The 27612-nt window shown below is 42.5% G+C and overlaps 1 protein-coding gene across 7 annotated transcripts; it reads left to right on the forward strand.

The window, feature by feature from the left end:
• The first annotated feature begins 754 nt into the window (after positions 1 to 754).
• On the forward strand, positions 755 to 27559 carry LOC119482778 (ubiquitin carboxyl-terminal hydrolase 15-like). Of its 7 annotated transcripts, none has more exons than XM_037760631.1 (22): positions 755 to 910; positions 3513 to 3640; positions 3970 to 4100; positions 6489 to 6615; positions 6738 to 6883; positions 8279 to 8340; positions 8822 to 8911; positions 13515 to 13662; positions 13986 to 14159; positions 14683 to 14841; positions 14963 to 15187; positions 15277 to 15360; positions 15568 to 15662; positions 15941 to 16129; positions 16294 to 16412; positions 18299 to 18574; positions 18865 to 18935; positions 19500 to 19615; positions 19712 to 19861; positions 21518 to 21621; positions 22817 to 22905; positions 24781 to 27559. In XM_037760631.1, the coding sequence occupies exons 1-22, from the start codon at positions 795 to 797 to the stop codon at positions 25189 to 25191; spliced, it is 3210 nt and encodes a 1069-aa protein (XP_037616559.1). In that variant the 5' UTR covers positions 755 to 794; the 3' UTR covers positions 25192 to 27559. The 7 variants fall into 7 exon arrangements, with proteins under 7 accessions (XP_037616559.1, XP_037616560.1, XP_037616561.1 ...); XM_037760632.1 differs by having other exon boundaries at positions 13560 to 13662; XM_037760633.1 differs by lacking the exon at positions 8822 to 8911.
• Positions 27560 to 27612: the final 53 nt, after the last annotated feature.

Genomic DNA, 27612 nt, shown 5'->3' on the forward strand with positions numbered 1-27612 from the left:
ATACTGTAAAATATATTTGCAGATTTTTTTTGTAATGAAAAATCTGAATGTGTTTTATTTAACAACTGTATTGAACTTTTGAAATAAAGTATAAAAAATTAAAAACATCAAATTATATAAAGACCTTGGCACAGATTTAAAAAAAATAAATTCTAAAATTCTAAATTGGCAAAAACTATTAGATTGCTTAGACATTTAAATTTATTCCAATTGTTTAACAGACCCTGATTGTGTTATTTTTTTTATTTTTTTTATTTTTTTCTGTAATTTTGTTTTGTTTAATTCATCTTGTCCTTTACTTACATTTTATTTGTTGTATAATTTACTTTATTTTTATATTATTTTTATACTTTAATATATATATATATGTATATTTATATATATATATACATATATATATATATTATATTTATATATTATTATATATTGTATATTATATATATATATTATATATATATATATAAAATATATATATATTAATATATATTATACATATATATATATTAATATATATTATACATATATATATACATATATATATGTATATATATATGTATATATATATTTATATTTTATAATATAAACATCAAATGATATGCACAAAGAGGTGTAGTTGGAGGAGACTGGTGAAGCAACAATGATGGAGCACTTTTGGAGCACTCTTCTAGAATAATTCCACCACTGGGTGTCACACTTCTGCCCTGCTGTCTGTCTGGCCAGCTTGCTGATTGGCTGAAACAGCGTTACGTCACTCGCCCACGTGCCTACGATGACGCCCCCCGCGCTTTCCCAGCATGCACCGGGGTGATGTCCGAGGAAAGATGGCGGAAGGCGGAGCGGCAGATCTGGATACTCAGAGAGTCGAGGTCGCGGCGCTGCTGAAGACGCAGCTGAGGAAGGGAGACACCTGGTGAGAGACGAGCTGACACCTTTACACAGGTACCGCGGGGCCGTGGGCTGGCTCCGCCGAGGCTGTCAGCGACACGGAGCCGCAGAGAGCCGAGAGGAGCCGAGAGGACGGGCCGTGTTGACAGTTAGCTCCGAGCTAGCTACCGTTAGCCTGGCTGCTACATGTGTGTCAGCCTGGGAGGCTAACTGGGAGCTAACACTGGCAATGAACAGACAGAGACACTCACATGTCTGTTAACATTAAAGGTCGTATCCAGGCGGGTTTATTCGCTGACATCTGGTTTATGTGTCTTCTGACATGATCACAGTGAGGTTGCAGTTCCTTCATCTGCTCCAGTTAGCAGGCTAATTGCTAATTGGCTGGCTAGCATGCCGAAGCACTAAGTGGTTTGCCAGCCAAGTGGGTTCACCCGTCGACTTCTTGGGTGGAGCAGGTCGTCCATCAATCGGAAGGTCGGTGGTTCGATCCCCGGCTGCTCCAGGTCACATGTCGATGTCTCCTTGAGCAAGACACTTAACCCCAAATTGCTCCTGAAGTTGGCACCTTAGCAGCCTCTACCATCAGTGTATGAATGTGTGTGTGTGAATGGGTGAATGCTGACATGTAGTATAAAGCGCTTTGAGTGGTCGGAAGACTAGAAAAGTCCATTTACCATGCCGGAGCACTAAGTGGTTTGCCAGCCAGTTGGGTTCATCCGTGGACTTCAGCAGGGCGGAGTTGGATAGGAAGCACCTGTCAAACTCACAGAACCAGCTGGCCAGGCCATGCAGCAACCTGAACTCAAGATACAACTATCAATCTGTGTTATGTTAGCCTCTGATTTGTTCAGAGCACTGACAGCAAGGTGGCCTTTACCTGCCAAAGTATTTATATTATCATCTCTCTCCCTCCTGAAATAAGAAATGCTTCATCCCTGGAAGCTAACGCTACACTGTCAATGAAGAGCCATACACCCTCACATGTCCTTTAACAGTACATGTCGTATTCCTGCGGTTATATTCGCTGACACCTCGCTTATGTGTCTTATGACATGACCACAGTGAGGCTGCAGTTCCTTCATCTGCTCCAGTTAGCAGGCTATTTGCTAATTGGCTGGCTAGCATGCCTAAGCATTAAGTGGTTTGCCAGGCAGTTGGGCTCAAGATTCAAGATTCACTTTATTGTCATTTCACTGAGTATTTGCATACACAGAAGGAAACGAAATATTGTTTCTCCCAGCAGCTCCCGTCAGTGCATTAAAAAGGATAGAATAAATAAGTATTAAAATTAACATACCTAAAAATAACAATAGAAGAATAGAATAAGTAAACGTTTCAGACACAATTTCATACAATTTGCAGTCATACACCCAATTTGCAGTCGTGTTTGGCGGCAGAGAAAAGTGCATTTATGTCTATAGTAAAGTGCTGTTTTGCATTACTGTTCCAAAAATTGTCTTTGACATGTGACTAAATTTAAAAACTGTTTCTGTGTTGATGCTGGGGGGTTGGATGTGAGTGTGTGGGGAGGGGATACAGTCCATTTACAAGCTATTTACAATCTAACCGCTTGTGGGAAGAAGCTTCATCCGTGGACTTCAGCAGGGCAGAGTCGGAAAACAAGCACCTGTCAAACATCACAGAGCCAGTTGGCCAGGCCATGCAATGCAATGCAGCAACCTATCAACTATCAATCTGTGTTCTGTTAGCCTCTAAAAAGTCAGATTTGTTGAGAGCACACTGACAGCAAGGTGGCCTTCACCTGCCAGAGTGGGTTCACCCTTTGCCCCATGGCTGTGGCTCAGAGGGTAGAGCAAGTTGTCCACCAATCGGAAGGTCGGTTGTTGGATCCCCGGCTGCTCCTCCGGGGCACATGTCAATGTCTCCTTGAGCAAGACACTTAACTTGTGAATGAGTGTTTAGATTAGATCCTGATGGGCAAAGTTGGCACCTTAGCAGCCTCTGCCATCAGTGTGTGAATGTGTGTGTGAATGGGTGAATGCTGACATGTAGTGTAAAGAGCTTTGAGTGGTCGGAAGACTAGAAAAGCTGTATAAATGCAAGGCCATTTACCATTTACTTCAGCAGGGCGGAGTCGGAAAAACAAGCACCTGTCAAACTCACAGAGCCAGCTGGCCAGGCATGCAGCAACCTGAACTCAAGTTACAACTATCTAATCTGTGTTAGCCTCTAAAAGTCTGATTTGTTTGAGAGCACTGACAGCAAGGTGGCCTTCTATTATCATCATTATCATCTCTCTCCTTCCTGAAATAAGAAATGCTTCATCCCTGGACATTTCTCAAACACCACCTGTTCATCAAGGCCTATGATCTCAGCTGACTCTTCCTACACATCACTCTTTTAATTACTTAGCTGTAGTTTCTCCTCTGTGTTATTTATCAGTATGATTTTGTGTGCCCCCTCTGTAAAGCGTCCTTGGGTTTCTGAAAGGCGCTATATAAGTCCAATTTATTATTATTATTATCATTTAACGTGTAAAAAACAAATACAGCAGCTTTGGTTTACACCTTAAAGCTTTGTTGCATGACTCTTGGACAAACTAGACTGAATAGCAGTGTCCCATCTTTGCTTTAATTCTAATACTGCTTGTCTTCTCTCTGCAGGTACCTGGTGGACAGTCACTGGTTCAAACAGTGGAAGAAATATGTGGGATTTGACAGTTGGGACAAATACCAGATGGGGGACCAGAATGTCTACCCAGGACCGGTTGATAACTCCGGGCTACTCAGAGGTAAGATAAATGGCGCTTCACCTCCTTAGACATTAAATCACAATTATTGTAAATGCTATGTGGCACACACCTGGTCAGTATAGCTTTATCATTCTGGAAGGAGTAACAAAGAGTTCAGAGGAAAAGTGGAACAAAAACAACATTGTTGACTGACCCCATAGAGTAGCCTTTTTGGGTGGGTTCATAGAAAGCTCTCCAGCATACCTTTGTGTGTTTTGTGTCGTGTGAGACAGGTCGCTGTTGTAAGTGCGGTCCCCACAATGTGCTTTCCCTCCCTCTGTCTGCCTGCTTGTTTCTCAATCTTTCTCTCTCCCACTCCTTACCTCTAGATGGGGACGTGCTGGCCATCAAGGAGCACCTCATCGATGAGCTCGACTACGTCCTGGTCCCCACAGAGGGCTGGAATAAACTCGTCAGCTGGTATGGGTTGACGGAGAATCAAGAGCCAATTGCACGCAAGGTAAGGGTAATCCATCTTTAGCATAAGTTTATGAATGGTGGAGAATGTTCTGCTCAACTGCATTGAGAATAGAACCAGTAGGGCAAAGGTGGCTTTCTGTGATGTGAGTTTAATGGCTGTGGTTAGTAGCTTTGGTGTATAGTATGCTTGTGTTGGGTTGAAACGGAGAAATGTGCACTATTATGGCCATTCGAGTTCAAGATATCAGGAGTGTTGAGTTTTGTAACATAGAATAGTAAAAGACGCAGCCAAATGATGTTGGAGAACTCTAGTTCTTTATGATGATATTGACATGGCTCCACCGCTGCTCATACATTTGAACAAAATCAATAGCAAAAGTCTGGCACAAAATTTAGTTTGGAATGAAATACTGAAGGCTTGTGTGTAACCGTAAGAAATGCTGTTGTGTGGGTTTATTGGTTGACGTGATTGGCCAGTTAGATGAACTGCAATTGTTTATTTTAGGATTAATAAGTACTGTCACAAGCATTTTGATAGAGTGAAACAAACCGCTGTGGTTCCAGTTGATTAATCAGTGGAATACTTCCATGATGGCGGCAACAACTTAACAAGTATCAAATCCCCGCTTCAAATCTCGCTAGTCATGGCATCATGGCTGCTAGAAGAGGTTCCTCTCCCCCCTTCATCTCTATCATTCTCTCTCTCGTTCTCTTCACCCCCCCAACCCCTTCCATCGACCCTCCCATTTTGCCATGTATGTCGTGGGACGTATCGGGTGGCCGCAGGGTTTCTATTTTCAGGCAACGTCCTGGATGACTGAAAAGCTACATGGAGCGATCTGCGAGACACAACATGCAGGAGGTTCATTATTAGTTTTCTTTTCTTTGATTTCTTTTGATGGGGTTGTCATCCCGAGGTGTGGAGGGAACACAAGCGATAAAAACGGATTTAGGAGGATTGTAGTCACAGGTTTGGCACCGCGTTTCCTTGCTGCGTTGTCCTCTTGTGGTGTGGTACGCCAGCACCGGCGGAGTGCTCCTGCGCGTCCTTGTTTTTTGAAGTGGAGGAATGCCGGCTGAGGTCACACTGAGAGGAGCAGCTTCTGAGAGGAGCGAGAGAGGCATAACCAGTATGGGAGGAGGAGGGGGGGTGGGTGGGGTAAATGGTTTTGGCTCGGCTCTGATTTGACATATTCTGCCAGAGTTTGGCGAGGAGTTTTTGCTCAGAGTTTACAAACACATGGGTGTTTTGCTGAGGGGTAGGACGGGCCCATTGGGGGGATCGTGGTATGGATAGGATAGGGGGTGGGGGGCCGGGGAAGAATCTGAGCTGTGTGTGTGTGTGTGTGTGTGTGTGTGTGTGTGCATGACTATTGCAGTTCTCAGGGACATTTGTGAAGTTGGTACTGTGTGTATATATGTGTGTGTTGAAGGGGGCTCAGCGGTGAAATAAATAGGCTGGGACCCCTCAGCTGTTTCCAAGAGGTGCTGCTAATTTAGGCTCTCTGACACCACTCCTATCAGATGAGCGGCAACCAGGCCAGCAGAATGTACTTTGTTAACCATGAGAAACAGAAGCTAGTACAACTCCAAATTTACCTGACACTGTTCATTGTTTAAGACTGCAAATAGGTAATTAGAGAGAGGTAATGTCAGAGTGTACCTGGGACGTACATGAGTTCATACGATAGCAAGCATACTAATTCCTATTTAAAGAATAACCCGCTAATGGCTGGTGTTCCATCATGTTTGGTTGGTAGCTGTTAAAGAGTACATTTTTTGTATCATGATTAGATTAGCGGGAGGCTGTATTTTCATCTGATATAGTGACGGCAGAGAATTATCTTATTTTTTGGCATGACATGTTGCTACATAATGTTTTCAAGACCCACGGTTTTTATTTGCTGCAGTCAGCTAATGTAGTCCAGATATGGCCCACAATTAATATTAAAAACGGTTGGAAATATTTGTAATTATCCTGAGAAGTACTAGTACATATGTGTCTTTTTCATTAGAGCCACTTTTGCATAGAATGAATGATAAGCGTTCTCAGTTCTTAGTTGACTAATCGGTTGTTTTGATCTTAGTGAACTAAGATTTCTTTAGACGATTTGTTGTTTTTTTATGCTTTTTTCATGCTGAATGACTTATTTCTAAGAAACTTCTGAGCACATCTCTGGTAAACAGAAGATTTAAAGTGATGCTATTGTGTGATTCATTGTGGAGAAATCAACTAATTGACTTGTCAACAAAATCGTACGAGTGTTAGTCAATGAAGAATTTCTTTGGTCGTGGAGAGCCCTACTGCAAATACTTTATACGTACATATAGTATTTAATGTTGAGTCCTGTACATATGCAATGTATTTGACTAATCATGATATCATTCAGATTATGTGGCAGGTTAATCATCTGTTTTTTTCCCCCAGGTGGTGGAACAGGGTATGTTCGTGAAGCACTGCAAGGTGGAGGTGTACCTGACGGAGCTGAAGCTGTGTGAAGACAGCAACATGGACAATGTGATCACCAGGCGCTTCAGTAAAGCCGACACAATAGGTAGGCCCGAGTCACTCTGGAACGACTGTCCATTTAAGGTCTTTAATATTAATAAATCTAAAAATTCCTCCTTAAGTTTAACAATATATTTTTTTTTTAATAATATTTCTGCTTTTCTGTAGACCTGATTGAGAAGGAGATGAGGAAGCTGTTCAGCATCGCCGATGAGAAGGAGACCAGGCTGTGGAACCGTTACATGAGCAACACCTTCGAGCCTCTCAACAAACCCGACAGCACCATTCAAGACGCCGGCCTCTACCAAGGACAGGTATAGGGGGCTTCTCTAGTTTTATCTCTCATCTAACAGTTTGAATCGCTCTGCAGGGTTCTTTTCCGGGCGTCAGCAAAAAAACGCGTATTTGACAAAATCGACACACAGCTGTCCAAATATGGCTTGCTATGTGGACAGTTATTATTCCTGAGCTCAGTGAAATATGCTCTAGTTTCAATCGCCCCTTTTCAGATAGCTCATCCTTATTTGTGCTCTCTGCCAGTCAGCCCTTTTAGACCGCAGCAGTAGTGCTTCTGCTTTGTTTGGATCTGTATCCAACAGGTTATCACGACCTGCAGAGGGCAGTCTAAAGAATCTCAGTTCTCTAATAACTTTTGTGCTCAATTCTTTTCAATTTGTTTATGAAATCATTTAAACACCGTAGGTGGTACTGAGTTGTTCTGTTGAAGTCTCTTTAGGTGGTGCTCTTGTCTTTTTCTTTTCATCACTGCTCCTACTATGTACCCAGTTTCTCTCGTTGATAAACACTTTACATAAACAAGTATGTTAAGCACCAAGAAACCTTGACACAAGGTGGTTAGAGCAACAAAATGTATATCTGTGGTGATGGAGAGCAGCAAAGCAGAATCTGATTTTTATGAAAATAATATGCAGTAGATCATTTAAATCATCATCTAACTTTCCTTTGAAAAGACTTTGAAGGGAAGCCGGAGTTATGTTAACACGATGTGGTAAGACCGTCCTGTAATTAGACGGTTACGACTTAAAAAACCCACAACAACATCTGTTTGTCGGCTGCCACGCGAGGCACTCGACTTCTCTTTGTAAGCTGCTTAAACTGTGCACGCATGTCCCCGGCATCCACCTGGCAGTCCACTACAGCAGCCACAGTCTCTACACAAGCCTAGATTAATCTAGACACCTGGTCCACAATGAGCCTGCAGGCTTCAGATCGCGGGGCTGTCCCGTTCACCGGCAGCTGCTCCAGAGGATTGTCGAGCCTCGGATAACTAACCTCACTATGTGAAACAGCGGATAACATCCGTCCGGCTCCCTGTCGTTCCCCATTAGAAATAGCAGCGACAGGTTGTTGGTTCTCCTAGTAGCTTTTAGGAAGTCAATTCGCAGTGTGTGGAAAGGCAAACCACATCTGTTCCTTTGTGTCTATTTATTAAAAATGTCTTGATTTCATGTCATATTGTATTTTTTAACCTTGGAAAATTCAGAGTGCAATCTGATATAATCCATTAATTGTAGTAAAAAAAGAAAGCCATCCAACTCGAGATAAATGCAACTAAACACGGCTTTTTTTTCGCTCAGAGTGCAGACGCCATCTTCTATTTCAGTAGCTCACAGTATAGGATGCAAATACGTTTGGTGTCTTTAAACTAAGCAGATGGAGTCCTATTTTCTCTCTGCCGTCTCCCACAGGTTCTCGTAATAGAGCAGAAAGCCGAGGATGGCACATGGCCCCGAGGCTCCACGGCACCCAAGTGAGTCAACGGCACATCACCTGGCTAATATTTCTTTGTTGACTGAAAGAAAAATGTTACCACAGAAATAGAAAGCAATTTTCCACTCTGCATCCAAACACTATTGATTTACCAAAAGATTACGCATAGGCGGTGTATGTTTTTTACTTGGGTAAAAAGTATTATGATGTGACAAAGCACCAGGATTCGTTGTCTAAAACACCTTTCAATCGCCGCCTCTTTGGAAATTGCAAAATGTAATTGTGTAACACGTGTTTTTAAAAGTTTCCCCACTATGTCACTACAGCACCTCATCATCTTCAAAACTTCCCTCTCTCTACGACTTTGCCTCTTTTTGCTTGACTTTTTGTTGCTCACATATCCCTCCTATTTGTTTTAATTCATCTCAGTTTTTTATTTTACCGGCATTCCAACACCTTTCTGGAACAGCTCCTTTATTTCCTCTCCTCTAACTCATGATCTATTCTTTATCTTTTTGAAGGTCATCTGGTGCTTCCAATCTCTCTGCTTTGCCAAAGATCTCGCCTTCATCTCTCACAAACAATCATAACAGCAGCTTCAACAGCAGGAAGTAAGGCTTAGCAATGGGCTGAGTAGCTGAGGGGCAGGGTGGGATTTTTGGATGCCAACAGACAGAGATGGAGTCTGGAGTGTTGCTCGGCACAAAACCTTCACATTAACCTCGCTGGAATTTCTGATCCAATTAGCTTTCTGCAGAACCTCTCAATTTGCTAATTCAGTCCTACTAAATGATCAGCTATCCCAGAATGAAGTTTGTGGAACTTTGTTTTGTACAGGTCCATCTCTGCCTGTGGTTTTGGTCTTAAAGCTATCTTGTGATGATGCAGATTCAGCTCTAAAAGCTGATAGCAGCGAGGGAGGGGTGGAGGGGGGGGGGTTGATCTTTTTTCTCCAGCAGTGCTCTCTATAAAGGGCCCGACAGTGCCTCTGGGTGCCTTACTCAGCATTTAATTCCACTAGTTGATAGTTCAGCATCTGATTTTCTACCGTACTGATTGATAGCGCTGGCTAGGGCTGCATGATTATGGTTAATGTGATAATTATTTTACCCATTAATGTGTGCTACAAGGTATTGATTTCACCCTTAATAGTGTCTTGTACAACACTCAATCCAAACATTCAAATAATCAAATATTAGCAGTGTCTTTGGGGCACAGTGACGAGCCTGAGACACGCTCGGTTATCACTGTTGCCTCACAGCAAGAAGGTCCCGGGTTCGATCCCTGGTCTGGGCAGGGCGTTTGCATGTTTTCCCCGTGTTTGCGTGGGTTTCCGGTTACCTCCCACCACCAAATGTATCCCTCCTACGTTAGGAAGGGCATCTAGCGTAAAACCTATGCCAAATCCAGATCATAAAACGGGAGCAGGTATATCCAGATAACATGATATACTTTAATGAACTAAATAGTTTTCATATTCAAATGTAGAAGTCTAATTTATTTTTCTACTTTGCTAATTGCTTAATTTTTTAAAAGCATTTTCCACCGCAGAGGGTCGTCCGGGAATAAACTTGACCTGGTTCAACACAACATCCTCCTGCAGGGCGCTGTGGTGGCCAATCAAATAATTATGTGCAAGCGCACATTCCTTGTAGATAACTCCAGTATGTTACATAAACAGCAGTGTTGCCCTCTCTTAGTCCATTAGTCGACTTATCGGTTGTTTTGATCTTGGTTGACTGAGATTTCTTTAGTTGAGTAGTCATTTTTTAAGCTTTTTTCATGCTGAATGACTTATTTACACAAGAAACTTATGAGCACATCTGTCACACACAGATCTGTCTGTAAATCAACTAATCGATTAGTCGGCTTAGAATTTCTTTGGTTAAGAACAGCCTCACGTCCGCTGCAATGAATAATAAAATAATATGAAAGTTATCATGGCGACAGAGTTGTAAAATCCATTTTTTTTTGCACCCATGTTGCCGTTTGATAAGCCTTCAAAAACTCATGGATCTGTTCCTCAAACTGGATCAAAACAGTCCTGGATCCTATTTCATGTCTCAGCAGCACCTGAAGCAGTACGGCCACACCAACGCAGAGGAGTAAAAAGAAACCAGAAAATATTCACATTTAAGAAGCTGGAATCAGAAAATTTAAACTTATTTTTTTTTTTTAATTACTCAAACCGATTAATCAATTATCAAAATAGTTGGCGATTAATTTAAGATAGCCTCCATAAGATTCTACCACCCACATCTCCATCTTTATTCTTGTTTTGGTTTCATTACGCCCAAAGTTGTTAAAGCTCCCTCTAACAACTTTGGGCTGGCGTGTAACTGCGTGTAATGGAAGTTGATGAATACCACACCAGGAGAACAAATGAAGCATGTTATTGTTAATCACTCAAAAAGGAAATCACAGTATGTGCTTAGTCATGCAGCTCAAGTACAAGCCACAGAAACATCTCAATCAATCCGTCAAGATTTCTTGCTTTGCCAAAATGAATTCAATTTTCAGTTTCTGTTTCCTGGAAACGTCATTGTAGCCCAGATTTAAGTTTCGTTGCTGAAGCGTTGGGACCTGGAGGCTCCGTCAGCCCTCTGCTAGAGAGCACTGCTCGCCTGTGGGTGGAGCTTTCGCCTCTGCTGTCTAGTTAGACTCTACTGTCCCCTCCTTCCACTTTTATGTGTGTGATTTACTGCATGCTGGAGTTTGTCCCTGTGTGTGTGTGTGTGTGTGTGTGTGTGTGTGTGTGTGTGTGTGTGTGTGTGTGTGTGTGTGTGTGTGTGTGTGTGTGTGTGTGTGTGTGTGTGTGTGTGTGTGTGTGTGTGTGTGTGTGTGTGTGTGTGTGTGTGTGTGTGTGTGTGTGTGTGTGTGTGTGTGTCTTAAGATAAAGACACTGCATTGTATTTCCTGATACTCTTGGAATGCAGAAATAATAGCCACAAGCTTGGCCACCCTGAAAAAAATCAATATTGATAAAGAAGGAGGGTGAAGCGAGCCCGTCCTTCCTACACTCGCTGGCTGGAAAGGAGATTATTTTCTATACTACTGCCTTGTACTTCGCATTCGGGAGTGTAGTTGCACATTATCATTTCACAGCTCTGCTTTATACAGTTTGATAGCATTGGTGGCATCTTTTTCCTGCGCAGAGTGGGTGACTTGGGGGAAATTGGATCTTCACTCCCAGCAGCTCCCCTGTCCCTGATTCACTGTAGTGCCAGAGCTGTCGTTGCCTCTGAATTATGCATGGGGCCTCTTTTTTTTTTCTTTCTCCTCATACGAAGCATTCCCGCATTACATAACACTTGTCTTTTTGATTTTGCGGTTTTGGCCCGGTCGGTTTAGCCTCGGTGTAACAGCAGCAAGTTTCACCGTCCTACGAGGCGGCGTCCCCTGACACTGGCAAACAGCTTCTCTCTCTCTCTCTCTTTCTCTCTCTCTCTCTCTCTCTCTCTCTCTCTTTCTCTCTCTCTCTCTCTCCGTCCTCGAGTCTCTTGGTCTCTTTACCTCGCCTCTCCCCTGAGCTCATTGCGATGCACACGTTCTGCAGTCTAAGTGACCTTCAGAATACATTTCATCTGCTCCCGCTCCCCATCGTCGCCTGCCTTCACACATACCGGCCCCTGTGATGAAACCAGCCCTTTCTACAGAGTTTTTCTCACTTTATTTATTTAGACCCTCCCTTTTTTTAAAAGCTCTCATACAGACAGCCGTGGCATATTAAAGAGGCAGTGTTTGAAGGGTGCTAACAATGTCACTGGGTGATATTTACCAGGGAGAGGGCGGGAAATGAGAGTTGTGTGTTAGTGTGTCGAGAGGAGAGAGAGCGTAATGTGTGCAAAAGTGTAAGAAAAGGGGATAAATGGTGTGTCGGCATGCGTTAATGTGTGTGTGTGCGTTGGAGAGAGAGAGAGAGGTAGAGAGATACTAAGAGAGTCAGGCATGTGAATACTGCAGCCTCAGCTGGATGCAGTGGATCAGCTGCTCCCTCCATCCCCATCTCATTTCTCTTCTGTCCCCCCTCCATCCCCGTACTGTCCGCCCCTCCCCCCTGTTCTCCCTCCCTCCCTCTCTCCCTCTCTCCCTCTCTCTCTCTCTGTGCACCTCTAGCTTCGGTAGCAGTAGTCTTGAGCATCCTTGCTGCTGCTGATGCTGCTATAAATATCTGCTGGTAGCCGTAGAGCGGCAGAGAGCAGCAGGCAGGCCAGAGGGAGGAGCAGAGGACCAGAGGACAGGATAGGACAACACAGGACAGGACAGGGGGAAGGGATCTGAGGCAGAGAGGATAACAAGATGACAGGCGGTCAAGCTCGAAAAAGAAGAAGGGGGGAGAAGAGAGGAGAGGAGCTGCTTAGTTAGCTCTAAGAAAGAGGAAGAGTGTGTGTTTTTGGGTGTCAACGCGTCCTGTGGTTTGATTGTCAGCCTGGCTGGACGTGGAAGTCAGATTGAGGCCTAAACTTGGTTGGGACTATATCCAAACAGCTACTGGAGCTGGAGTTAACACAAGGACTTAACAGTGGAGAGACTGGAGCTGGACTTTGCTTCCTGGGCCTCTAAAAGTCAGGATTTTGCCTGCGCCGGACCCCAAGCCGAACCCCAACCGACTCTGAACCCCCTGTCCAGGCTGCAGGTCGTTGTGTTTTCGCGCGGACATGTGGGCCGGCGTGGGCCGGGGCGGGGTTGAGATGTCATGCTCCTGTGTTGCTGGTGGTGCCTGAGGCCCGAGGCGGTGGAGCTGGACAGCAGGAGGGTGGACCACCGCGTGCTGAACTGCGAGGCCAGTGCCTCCACCGCCATCACAGCTGTTTCCCTTGACCAGTGGGAGCCAGAAACGACCAACACTGCCCTGCAGCCCTCCCAGAGGTCTGCTGATTGCTGCAGTTGATGGAGGCCTAGCTTTAAGCACTGACTAGGAATGGGAGGAGGCGGGGGGGGGGGATTCATGGGTTTCCATTGTAGTTTGATCTTTGATTGAAGAGGAAATAGTGGAAAACTGCAGCTGCATATTTGCCTGGTGGTGTTTGAATGTATTGCTAACAGCTTTATCTTGATAAAAACAGTATATACCCGGTAAAATTAACATAGATGTAGCAACATTTGTGTTCAATGGGATGTTCGTGACCTTTTCTTTGCTTATAGCAGTTTGACAAACACTAGCCAACCCTATCTAACCCGCCTGCTGGTGCTTTCTGTATGTTTATTGCACAGTGTGAAGAATTCAAGCTATAGTCTACCGTCCTACCACCCCTACAGCAGCAGCTATGACTACTCGGACCAGAGCAGGCAGAGTGAGCGCTCGGGCCTCTGTGGACTCTCCAACCTGGGCAACACCTGCTTCATGAACTCTGCTGTGCAGGTAACGGCGCGCCTTCAGGGAACTCTGCACAGTCTAGCAAAGTATGGGAAGTTATTCTAATTCTTTCTTCAAAAGTTTATTCATAGAGTCTAGAAGAGTTATTTATAGGAGTATTGAAGGTGTTCTGAAGGCTTGTGGTGGCCCAACACCACACTATGACACTTGTTTTTTTTCTTTAATTTCTCACCATTCTGTGTATTTGCTTAAGTTTTCTTAATAAAAAGGAAAGTGACAGCTTGGTAGTTCAAAGTGCAGATCCTGTGAAGAGCCTAAATGTATCCTCTAATGATTATTGTCCTCTTCTGCTTTTGCTCCCCCCTCAGTGTTTAAGCAATATCCCTCCTCTGACGGAGTACTTCCTCAAAGACAAGTTCACAGAGGAGCTGAACGAGGACAACCCGCTGGGCATGAAGGGGGAGATCGCCAAGGCCTACTCCGAGCTCATCAAGCAGCTGTGGTCGGGCAAATACAGCTACGTCACCCCGAGGCCTTTCAAGGTGACTACCTGGGAAAACTTTAGTAGGAAAAATAGTCAAGTTTTGTATGTTGGGCTCACTAACTTAACAGTGCAGGGTCTGTAAATTGTGTCACCCACAGTAACGCACTTTGAGCAGGTAGCAAAAGTATGTCTTTGGAGTATAAACAATACTATCATTACTACTCTGAAAGATACAAATGCACAAGAAGCAAACACCTGGTGAGTGAAAGGTTTTAAAGTGCAGGTAGCACCAGTTTGAATCCTCAAATATGATTTAACGATCTGAAAATGGCCATGTTCGTATCAGACGTTTGGGTAAAGGCTCGTATAGAACTGTGGGGACTAAACCAATAAGTGCCTGGTGATGAAATCTTAAAAAGAAACTAAAACCAATGGCCAAGAAAGCACCTAAGTATGTTCCATTCTTGTGAGAATAGACTCATTTTATCGATTTCTAATATTGGGCCTAAAGTATTCTTTTTTTTTCTTTTTTTCATTCTGTTTTTCATTCACTCCCCATGTCATTTTTTTCCATCCTCCAGACCCAGGTGGGCCGCTTCGCCCCACAGTTCTCGGGCTACCAACAGCAGGACTCTCACGAGCTGCTGGCCTTTCTCCTGGACGGCCTTCACGAAGACTTGAACCGCATCAGAAAGAAGCCCTACATCCAGCTCAAGGACGCTAACGGCAGACCTGATAAGGTGGGATGATAATGTGTTAAATCTCCAGATGTTAAAGTGTATATGTAGTCAAACATATTACAAAAAAGCGACAAATGAGTCTTTTGTAATAGCTATTTCATGTTTCGCCGTTCACCTCAAGGTGGTGGCGGAGGAGGCGTGGGAGAACCACGTCAAGAGAAACGACTCCATCATCGTGGACATCTTCCACGGCCTTTTCAAGTCCACCCTGGTGTGTCCTGTGTGCGCCAAGGTCTCTGTGACCTTTGACCCTTTCTGCTACCTGACCCTGCCCCTGCCCATGAAGAAGGAGCGGACACTGGAGGTCTATCTGGTCAGACTGGACCCTATGGCCAAACCCACACAGGTAACAACGCCTCGGGAAAGCACCTGAACGCAGACTAACTGTTGTACCCCGGCATCATGATTTCACGTGACCTGTGTTTCCGTTTTCAGTACAAGCTGACCGTGCCGAAGGTGGGCTACATCTCTGACCTGTGTACCTCGCTCTCCAACCTGGCCGAGGTGCCTGCTGAGAAGGTAGAAACATCAGACAACATCTCCTCAGACGCCACAGAACAAAATAGTCTATTCCCCTTTAAATTGTCCCTGCCCACCCGGCTTCAGCAGCTAGTTGGGAAAAATGCTGTATTCTTTTCCTAACATTAGGAATTGGTGGTTCATATATCAGTTTAATCTGCCTACATTTCCAAGAATCTACTAACTACTTTTCTTGTTCCCCCCTAGATGATTGTAACTGACATCTATAACCACCGTTTCCATCGGATCTTTGCCACCAACGAGAACCTCAGCAGCATCATGGAGAGAGATGATATCTACGTGTGAGTGTCCCACTTGGCTGACAGGCCTACTCTGTTATCTGAAGTTTTAAACAGCATCTAAATTGTAACTACAGTTAAGTCTCTGGCCTTCGTTTACCACATAAAAAGAAGATTGATTTTATATGATGAAAGATTTGATTTAAGTTGTTTTACATGATTCTGACATTGTTTGAAAATGCATCGGTATCAATATAAAAACAAACCCACTGGAATAATACAGTGGCACAAAAGGGACACTGCAGGGCTTTATTTTTGTTTTAATTTTTTTTTTTAATCAGATTTGAGTTGGCGGTGAACCGGGTGGAGGACATGGACCACGTGGTGATCCCGGTGCACCTGAGGGAGAAGTACAAACAGTCGGGCTACAACCACACCAGCACGCCGCTGTTCGGACAGCCCTTCCTCCTCGCCGTCCCCAGATCCCTCAGCGAAGACAAACTCTACAACATGCTGCTGCTGCGCCTCTGGTACGTTCAGATTGACACTATAATGCTCGTCGACTCTGATGGCGGCTGATAAAGTCTGTCTTGTCTACGAGACACTTTGGCAGGCGATCAAGAAGCAACGAGTTGTTTTTAAAAAAAAAAAAATCAAAAATTGCTGTAAATAAAAAATGTTTTTGTGTTTGCAGCCGGTTTGTGCGATCTTCAGTAGAGGAGGAGGAAGAGGACTGTGAGGAGACACAGCCGCCCAAACAACACACTGTCAACGGTAACGGCACTAATGGACTGCTGGAGGAGGGGTCGCCGAGTGAGTGCACCAACACCTCCACACTCACACGTTCCAATCAGATACTTCACCTGTAACAGTTCTGACCTATTCAAATGTCTTACTGGATTTTAGCCACATAGAATTTGCTGTTTAAAGTCATTATTCTTTAGAAGGATTTTCAATCTATTTTCCACTCACTTATTTACTTACAATTATTATTATTTTTTGTCTGTTTGTTTGTCTGTTTGTCCTTGCTTTTATTTCATTTTATGTTGGGTTATTTTATATTTATTTATTTACTTACTTATTTACATACTTACTTACTTATTTTTTACTTACTTACTTACTTATTTATGTATTTATTTATTTACTTACTTACTTTTTATTTACTTACTTACTTACTTACTTACTTATTTACTTACTTACTTACTTATTTATTTACTTACTTATTTACTTACCTATTTATTTACTTACTTACTTACTTACTTACTTACTTACTTACTTAGTTACTTACTTATTTACTTACTTATTTACTTACTTACTTACTAAGTTACTTACTTAGTTACTTACTTACTTACTTACTTACTTACTTACTTACTTACTTATTTACTTACTTAGTTACTTACTTAGTTACTTACTTACTTACTTACTTACTTTCTTATTTACTTACCTATTTACTTACTTACTTACTTACTTACTTACTTATTTACTTAGTTACTTACTTACTTAGTTACTTACTTACTTACTTACTTATTTACTTACTTATTTACTTACCTATTTACTTACTTACTTACTTATTTATGTATTTATTTATTTACTTACTTACTTACTTACTTACTTTTTATTTACTTGCTTACTTACTTACTTACTTATTTACTTACTTACTTACTTACTTATGTATTTACTTACTTATTTACTTACCTATTTATTTACTTACTTACTTAGTTACTTACTTAGTTACTTACTTATTTACTTACTTATTTACTTACCTATTTACTTACTTACTTACTAAGTTACTTACTTAGTTACTTACTTACTTACTTATTTACTTACTTAGTTACTTACTTACTTACTTATTTACTTAGTTACTTACTTACTTACTTTCTTATTTACTTACCTATTTACTTACTTACTTACTTATTTACTTACATACTTACTTACTTAGTTACTTACTTAGTTACTTACTTAGTTACTTACTTATTTACTTACCTATTTACTTACTTACTTACTTACTTATTTATTTACTTACCTATTTACTTACCTATTTATTTACTTACTTACTTACTTACTTACTTACTTACTTAGTTACTTACTTAGTTACTTACTTATTTACTTACTTATTTACTTACCTATTTACTTACTTACTTACTAAGTTACTTACTTAGTTACTTACTTACTTACTTACTTATTTACTTACTTAGTTACTTAGTTACTTACTTACTTACTTACTTACTTAGTTACTTACTTACTTACTTTCTTATTTACTTACTTATTTACTTACCTATTTACTTACTTACTTACTTACTTATTTACTTACATACTTACTTACTTAGTTACTTACTTACTTAGTTACTTACTTAGTTACTTACTTACTTATTTACTTACTTATTTACTTACCTATTTACTTACTTACTTACATACTTATTTATTTACTTACATACTTACTTATTTACTTACTTATTTACTAACCTTTTTACTTACTTACTTACTTATTTATTTATTGCCCCTTACATAAAAATATTGCTTCTGTATTTACATGTGATGATAATGTTACGGCATGTATTTTGTCTTATTCATTGATCTTGTATGATGCAATGATTTTGTATCTTGGAGAACAAAGTACACGTATGGTTTAATTAAGTCAATAAATAAAAAAAAAAAGAAGTCGCCACTTTGCAATAAGATGTCTTCTGTCCTTCCCTCAGGCGAGATGGAGACGGACGAGCAGGACGACGAGTCCAGTCAGGATCAGGAGCTGCCGTCTGAGAACGACAACAGCCAGTCGGAGGACTCCGTGGACAACGAGCTGGAGAACGGCGTGGTCGGCCCTCAGAACTCCACCAAAGGCCAGCAGACGGCCGGGCACAGCAGGAAGAGACTATTTACATTCCAGTTCAATAACATGGGGAAAACGGACTTCTCCCTCATCAAGGAGGACACCCGGCAGATCCGCTTCGACGAGGGACACCTCCGACTCAGTGGTAGGAACCGGTGGGCCAAGCAGGGAATAAAGGAAGAATCCATTCTTTTGGGAGGAGAATTAATCCTCTCATATCAACTTCAAAAAGCAAATTATATCTATCTAGAATCCTTTTTCAAACGGTGGATATCTTATTTTTGCGGCACAGAAAAAGTGAATGAATCATTTTATAAGCACCGAGATAAGTGACCCAGTAGATGCTTGGATGAAATAACAGACTGAATGATGATGATAGTAAAAATGAAAGATGACTCATCTGAGCTACATCCTGTCCACTTTCTTTTTTTACAGACCGCTCTTATCTCTCCTTGGACTGGGAACCAGAGATGAAGAAGAAGTACTTTGACGAGACCGTCGTCGAGGTGAAGCCAATATCAGGATATACAGATGTCCGACTTTAACGGCGTTTATTGCAGCAGAGCAGCTGGTGCACTCTTTAGCTTGCATACCGTAATGTGTAGAACAAGTGCAGTCTGCCATCCTGCTACAAAAATATGGCAATGTGACCCAGACAGGAGCAGTAGGAAGTCCTGGTAACAAGCAAGGACTGTTTTTGTAATCAAAAGGTCACAGATTTGATGCCTGCAGCAGCCAGCGCATCCTTAAAAAAAGGTGTTAAACCCCCCCCACCTTGCTCACCACAAGATGCTTCCTCTTACATTTTAATAACTAAGTATTTGCTCTCTATCATGCACCAAACCTCTCCTGTAGAAACGGTGTTAATGTGAATGAATTCACTGTCTTAAGACACATTATTAGTCCACATTTTAACTTGTGTGCACAAAACTCATATAAGGTCACTTTAAAGTGAAGTATTCCCTGTTTTGCTCTATTTTAGGACACGTCCAGTGAGACACGTCCAGTGGTATAAGATGTGCTTTCTAACAGCTGTGTGTGTGTTTGTGTTTGTGTGTATGTGAGAGCAGGACTTTGACAAGCACGAGAGCATGGAGTACAAGCCTCAGAAGAAGGCGTTCTTCAAGCTGAAGGACTGCATCGAACTGTTCACCACGAAGGAGAAACTGGGAGCAGAGGACCCCTGGTGAGAAACGCTGCACATTTCGAAACGAGCTACAAGCACGGAGGAGACGCCGGCTGTCGACCGACCGCATTTGCTAACGTGCTCCCTGTCTCGTAGGTACTGTCCGGACTGTAAGCAGCACCAACAGGCCACTAAGAAGCTGGACCTGTGGTCTCTGCCGCCGGTCCTGGTGGTCCACCTGAAACGCTTCTCCTACAGTCGCTACATGAGGGACAAACTGGACTCCCTTGTTGATTTCCCACTCAGGTACACACACACACATACACACACACACACACACACACACACACACACACAAGAAGGCAATAAATCACTGCAGCAGAACACTGCATTTTCAGCAGTTCATCCATTGTTTCTGTTTTACTTCATCCACAAACACTACAGTATATGCAGACCCACAGTATATATATATATATATATATATAGTATATATATAGTATTTACATATAGATGAATCCTCTCATGCATATTGAGGATACAATTACACATTTTGTTCGGAATTGTGATACAAAATGACAAACGCTACAGACTGCTGGATATTTTATGTAATGTTTGAAACATGCAGTATGTGTTTAAATTCAACACTAGGCCAAATTGTTGCTTCTGCTTTTTTTTCCTCAGTACAATTTTCCAGCAAAGATGAGTGAAATTTGCACATTATGATAAAGATGTTAGATATCAGATACCTTTGCCAGGCAAAGTACCATTTTATTTTGATTGTAAAACCAACACACCAAACAACAGTTTAAGGCTGAAGTAGGCGAGATCGGAGTAAATATGATTATTTTTATAAAACGGTCGCTACATTGTGACAGTAGTACACGAAACGGGTAACCTGAAAAAAATCATGTTCCTCTGTTTCCTCCGGTGCTCCTAACGGCATCTGCAAGATTTCACAGACCGGAGGAAAACAAGCAGTTAGATCTGATCTGGTCTGCTGTCCAGCTGCCGTCTATGAGAGCCGGCTGTCAATCACTCGCAAACTCCGACCAAACGGTCAAACTAGACAGCACTGATCAAATATGAATCAATATTCTGTTACGTTAATGCCTATTTCTCTCCTCAGATGTTTTCAGAATCATCTTGTAGTGCACGGTTTAGCTGTAAAATAAGAAAGTTTGTGACGCCGCCGCCATTGTGAAATCTGCTGAAGGAACGCCAAGTTCCGGTCACATGACTGGAGCACAGCCAATAGGAACACTCTCTCTCTGGAATGACCTGTGATTGGTCAAAGTCTACCCTCACGGGCTAAATGTTCTAAAGCCTGAAAACAGAGCCATGAGGAGGAGCAGAAGTCTAGTTATCTCTCAGAACACTTGAAATACAATATGCTGAAAGGTTATTATGGAATTTTTGCCCAATGATGCCAAAAATATACTGCCTACTGCAGCTTTAAGTAAAAAATACCTGCATGTCAAAATCACAAAACTTTTTACTTGAAGTACTAAGTCTACAAGCAATTTCATCAGATTTAGGTTTATTTCCTCTTTATGCTTCTGTTTTCTTTGATTTGTATGTGGCTGGAGGTAGATGTTTTAAAGAGGACCTGTTATGCTTTTGTGCTTTGTCCCTTTCCTTTCATTTGTTATATCGTTTTTTGTGCATGTAAAAAGTCTGCAAAGTTATAACACCAAAGGGAGTTCCTCTCCTTCACTCCTTCACAGAAACACTGCTCCTGAACTGAAATATCCTGCCTACTGCAGCTTTAACAGTAGCATTTTAAACAGAAACTAAACAGTCTCAGTTCTGTTCCTGCTAGCACTGCTTGCCATTAGTCCAAGTTCTAAACAGTTTCAGTACCTTTTAATACCCTGAAATACCTCAGAAAGTTGCTGCCTGTATAGAAATAAAGACCTGTATAGATGACGACTTACAGTCCTACATGTGATGTGTTTCCTGCAGAGACCTGGACATGTCTGAGTTCCTGATCAACCCCAACGCCGGGCCCTGTCACTACGACCTCATTGCTGTTTCCAACCACTACGGCGGGATGGGCGGAGGCCACTGTAAGATTCATCACACGTATCATTGAGCAATATTCATCTTTCCCTTTTTATCACAGCTGTGTATGTTCCTTCCCTTTCATATGCACAGACACTTTGCAGCATAATCAAGAAACATGATGTGCAAATATAGTGTTTATCATGTGCCTGAAAGCCAGTGAGGCTAACAAGCTTGATGTAAACATCAGTCATGACTGGTTTGTTTCACTCTGAAGCTCACTGCAGGCATTACAGCAGGGCTTCGCTGCATTTTTTAAGTTTGCTTTAAGGGCTTTCTGTCGAGTTTGCATTGACATTCTGTTCTAATTATAGCCAACCATATGCTTGTGTTATGGTACAGCGTTTTGAACGTGCTTTTCACTGTGGTCACAACAAGAGTTTTCAGAGACAAGAGTGTGTATGCATTAAATAGATTTATTGTACTTAAGTACAATAGAGTGGTGCAGGAATGAGTCCTAAAACCTGTTAATGAGTTAGCATTCTGGCTCTTCCGGTTCCCTCGTCTGGAAGTCAATGGGTTTTTAGTTAGATGCCTAAAATGAAGTCTGTGGTTAACACAAGCTGAAGAGGTTTTACCGTTTTACCTACGATATGAAATACGTCAGTAAATCCCCCACTCGTGAATTTCAAAGCTTTTACGTGTCTTTAAAAAGGCAATCGCTAACAAGTGGCTAATAGAGTCTTCTAAACGTCATCACGCCGAAGACTAGTGAGCCTTTAGCTTAGTGGTGGTGACGTGAAGTCATGCGACTGTGGTGTAGTTTGTTTATAGCCGAACGTTAGTTTTTACTTCTGTCGATTGCATTCAGACTTCAAGGAACCAGGGCGATGCTAACTTCCTGGTTGTATACAAGAATACATCATCCCTGGATCACTCTATACATAGCTGTCATCTATTCGTTTTTTATGTGCCCAGATGTTATGCTTAGACTTTGCGTGTGTCAGCTGTGCAGTCATGACATGGCCCCTTTTTCAAAGTGGCTCCCTACCAGCTCTGCTCGGGTGTCCTGTTAACAAAATGTCAGTGACCAGACTGTACTGAATTGAGTTTTTGAATTGAAATGCAGGAGCTCTTAAGTACTGACAGACACAGTACGCTTACCAAAGCGTAAGTGTTTTATAGTACAAACGGTACGAGTACACATGTAAAGAGGGAAAACTTGTCTAATACTCCGTCTTTGAATCTCCTCCCGCTCAGACACGGCGTACGCCAAGAACAAAGACGACGGAAAGTGGTACAACTTTGATGACAGCAGCGTGTCCCCTGCCAACGAAGATCAAATAGTGGTGAGTGTGTCCTCATTGGCAACGGCACCACTGTACATTCATCAAAGGCCGTTTTGCTGGACAAACTAGAACTGGTTTCATTTCATCAAAGTAATGTACTTCTAATATTGTCACTAATTGTGATTAATTATTAAATTGCGGTTTTCTCAAAGACATCCGACTGTGCCGATGCTTCCAAAAAAAGCACTAATAAGGAACCGAGGCCTCTCTCTTCTTTTCTAGGGTCGTGGGTATTTTGTTGCTGTTACTGCTCTTGGACAGTTCTTGATATGCAGTAATTGGCACATTTAAACAAGTTGGTGATTCAGACAACGGAGCCCACACTCCAACAATGTGAAGTCTCATTAAGATGTGTTGACAGCAGTGGGGGGGAGGTGTCGAGAAAGTTTTTAAAGGCATTCCACCGCACTGATAAACGCAGCTCCTAAGTAAATGAGTTTGTCAGGTTCACGCAGCACAATCACAGCTGATGTTTTAATGACTTGTACGTAACAAACACCTTCTGCTGCAGGAAAACGTGTTAACACAGAAGGTGGGTATGATTAAGCATAACTGACGCTCACATTCACGTAACTGTTGAATTAAATCATTGTAAAATAAATAAACATGAATTGCCATTGGCTGATATAGTTAATTACATATTTGGTAATGGTATATATACTGCTTGATAGTTGATGTTAACAGTGTTGTTGGCAAATGTGTGCCTGTGCTCCTTGTGTGTAATATTCATGTTCATTTTCATAAGAAATTTAAAGGGTAAGGCAGGTGATTATTATATTATTTGGTATGGTAAACAAATCCAATGAAGACACCGAGGTGAACAATCTGTTATTCTGTCTCTCAATACTTTCACTCTCAGTACAGTCACTGATGTGTTTTTAAAGAGGACCTATTGTGCTTTTTTTCAGGTGCATACTTGTATTTTGGGTTTCTACCAGAACACGTTTACATTCCTTAAAGTTCAAAAAACACTTTATTTTTCTCATACCGGCTGTGCTGCAGCACCTCTTTTCACCTTCTGTCTGAAACGCTCTGTTTGAGCCCCTGCTTCTCTACAACCCCCCTGAAAAACTCAGCCTGCTCTGATTGGTCAGCTGGCCCACTCTGTTGTGATTCAACCGAATCAATCTCTTCGTACCCCGCTCCAGCTCCGCTCTTTGTTTAAGGGCGTGCCAAACTAGCAGGTATCATGCAAATGTGTTACTTGGTGACATCACCACGTTACGGAACAAAAAGGCGGGACTTCAAGCAAGGCATTTCGGGCAGTTCAGGAGCAGTGTTTCTGTGGGGGAGAGTAACTCCCTTTGGTGTGTGGACTTTGTAGCTTTGCAGACCTTTTACATGGATGATAAACGATATAACACACTACAGGAAAGGAGAAAAAGCACAAATCACAATCGGTCCTCTTTAATAGCTTTTGGACAACAATGGAGCTCTATGACGCAGAGGAATAAACTAGTGTATACCAGGTGTGTAAGTGTGATCAGTTAATTGTTAGTTTTGATCTTTTCATGGCAATTGTTGACAAAAAATATAGAATATCACCAGACTACTCCTTTAACTTTCCTCGACAGACAGACTAGTCATCATTTATTTAACCAATTAGAATTCGTGAGGTGTCCTACAGTAGGCTTGTCTTAGGAAACATGTCCACAAACACTAAGCCCTCTGGTTAGTCTGTAATTAATGCGGCATCCTGTTGACTCATTATCAAAGGATTCAAAAAATTGCATGGTCATGTTATTAGAAGTTATAATATTTAAAAGTGTCAACGTGAGTTAAAAAGGGAATTCTACCTAAAAACAAAGCCAACAGCAGCAGTGAGTTGTTTGTGTGGCTGCTCGCTAACTTTCTTTATCATCGTCTTTCTTTCAGTCCAAAGCGGGCTACGTGTTGTTCTACCAGCGCCAGGACACGGTGAAAGGCACCGGCTACTTCGCTCTAGACCACGAGGAAGAGGAGGAGGACGAGGAGGAGGAGGAAGGAGAGGATGAGGAGAACGGAGGCGAGGAGAGGCTGGAGAGAAAGACTGCCTCCTCCTCTCAGGGTGCCTCGAACGCCGCCGCCAGTACCTCTGCAGCCGCTTCTGCAGCCAACGCCTCTGCAGCCAACGCCTCTGCAGCCGCCGCCTCTCAGAGTGACGAGGAGGACCTGAACGAAAACCGGCGCAGGAAGAACGACAACGATCAGGGGAATGAGGAGGAGGAGGAAGAAGAGGACGAAGAGGAGGAGGAGGAAGAGGAGGAGCAGGCGCCCAATCGAGACGTCACCATGAAAACCAACTGAGGCAAACAAGGACACGGATATATGGAGAGAGAGACTAGGATCTTTCCATCCAAAGCCATATGGACACAGCATGGCAGCGGGCGCCACCAGCCTCGGCCAGCGGCTCGGACTCGGCCGCTCGACAGGCTGAGCCACCGCGGGGGCGACGGCTGTTCGGTCAGGGAGCTGCCGCGGTACGCAACTCTAAAGAAATCAGGGCCCTCCTCTGTGGTTGGATCACTGTGTGTGTGTGTGTGTGTGCAAAGTGTGCAAAGTGTGTGTGAGTGTCGCCACGTCCATTCGTTTAGGATTCACCTGAAAAGAGTCACTGAATGACATCAGGGGGGGGCGGGTTTAGAGGCTGCACGGTGCAGCGCTCTTAATCGCCCTCTTGCTTTTTGTGTTTTTTTTATATATTTTTGAGAGCAATGCATATCATTTTATTATCATTTAGACCTTGTAAATATTTTAAACACTGAATTATATCGGGTTTTCATGATGCGCTGAAACATTTTTGAACTTGCACAATCACCAACCATCCACCCCTTTTTTTTATGTGTTATTGCCAGACATACTGCAATTGTGTAACAATAACGTCGTCTCTCAGAGGGTTCGCTCACATTAAAAAGCTTAGGAAGCTGCCTTTAGTCGAGCTAGTGTACAGTCTAGACTCAACGTAGAGACGTGATGCTCATAGCTGGTTTTATAACGTGTTGAAAACAGCCAAACTGTCCTAGCTTTGTGCTGCTGCTGCTGCTACTACTGCTGTGATCTTGCATTTTTAGACACATTATTCGTGTATCAGCATGAACCTTTAAGGTCCTGCTTTTTGCTGTCTCTCTCTCTGGTCTCCTCTGTTGATCATTTCTTAAAATAAAAGCAGGATTTAAGAAGTTATCCAGCTAACTTTGCAAAAAAAAAAATGAAACGGATTCTAATTTTATCTGCAAAAATGAATTGTTAAAAGGTGTTTCACTCTGTCTTAACTCAACATACTGTGCAGGGATCGCAACAAATAATCTGTTTTTAAAAAAAGTTAGCTGGCCGGCTCAGATCCCTACGCCGCGAATCTCCTCTTTTTTAAGTTATTCATAGGTGGCGTTTTAAAGCTTTACCACGGCTCCGCTCTCCTCTTTCATAATCGAGGCACTGCGAGATTAGAGAACATCGGTGATTTCGCCGACATCAGATGGATCATCGTCTCCTGTTCGGATCACCTCGGCCTTAACTCTTAATCTCAGTCCGGTCGCCTTTTCTTTGCACATCACTATATCACGCCGTCTTTCTCTCGCACCAACACTCTGTGTACGAATGTCCGTAGTATTATTCGTCTGCTTGTTACATCGCAGATTTCTTTTACTCCACAAGAGGGCCAGAATGTACGCTGAATGGAATGAACACTGACCAGATGTATGTGGTTGATGCCTTTTTTGATTCTTTACAGGGCCACATTTCTTTTTCCCCTCTTCCTCTTTTTTTTTTTCATGGCTCCCTTTCTTGGTTTGGTTGAATGTGATGGTTATAGGTTCTTCGCCTTTGATATCAGCTGTATGAATTCATGGGTCCCTTTCCAGAGGGGAGGTGGCTTCTCTGTGGTTCCGGAGCTTTGAGGGTGGGGGGACACAAAGTGAAAACCGGCGGGGTGAGTCTGCCTAAAAGGCCGATCAGCTTTTTGGAATCATGATACAGTGACAATATTTTGCGGCAGATTGTTGCAGGATATTCCTCCATCGGCGTAACTCCTGATAAAACTCTATTCTCCATGGTGGAGTGTTATGTTTTCTTTTTCTACCGGTTCTTCCATTGTAAGCAGCATTAGCGTACCTGTTGTTGCCTCAGAATATTCAACGTGTACCATGCCTTTATGAGCATCTGTGTGCTTCAACTTCATCGCCTCAGCCGCTGCCTCGCTTTTTGGGCGACTCACCCCACCTCCCCTGAATCCTGACTGAGTGAGATGTGATTGCTACTATAGGCTTATACAATACTGTACATAAGAGTTCACTCTGTGAGTGCACATTTGATAAAGTTTATTTATTTATATGTAAGCATTTAATAATAAACAGACAATATATTTAAAACCTTGGCAAGACCTGAAATGTCGGGGGTGATTGGGGGGATGGGGGGGGTAATATGTGGGGAATCCACACACGTACACACACTAGTTTGCAGAAGTCTTGCCTGTGCTCTCGTCAGGGAGGGAATATTTTTAAAAAAAGGATGGTTCTGTTTGTTTTTGGGACGTTTTTTTGTAAACATAATCAAGACATCCTTGCATGACGACATAACGGGGGTTTCCAGGTTTGGCTGCACTTGAGTTCACTTGGGTTTACATTTGAAATGTGCATGTGTATTTATACACAATATTCAATAAAGTTGTGTAAAGCTTCCTGTGGGTCCTGCTCTGCTTTTCCTCCCTCTTTGGTGTGTGTGTGTGTGTGT

Source organism: Sebastes umbrosus, chromosome 23 (assembly GCF_015220745.1).
Source record: "Sebastes umbrosus isolate fSebUmb1 chromosome 23, fSebUmb1.pri, whole genome shotgun sequence".
NCBI classification, from domain to species: Eukaryota; Metazoa; Chordata; class Actinopteri; order Perciformes; family Sebastidae; genus Sebastes; species Sebastes umbrosus.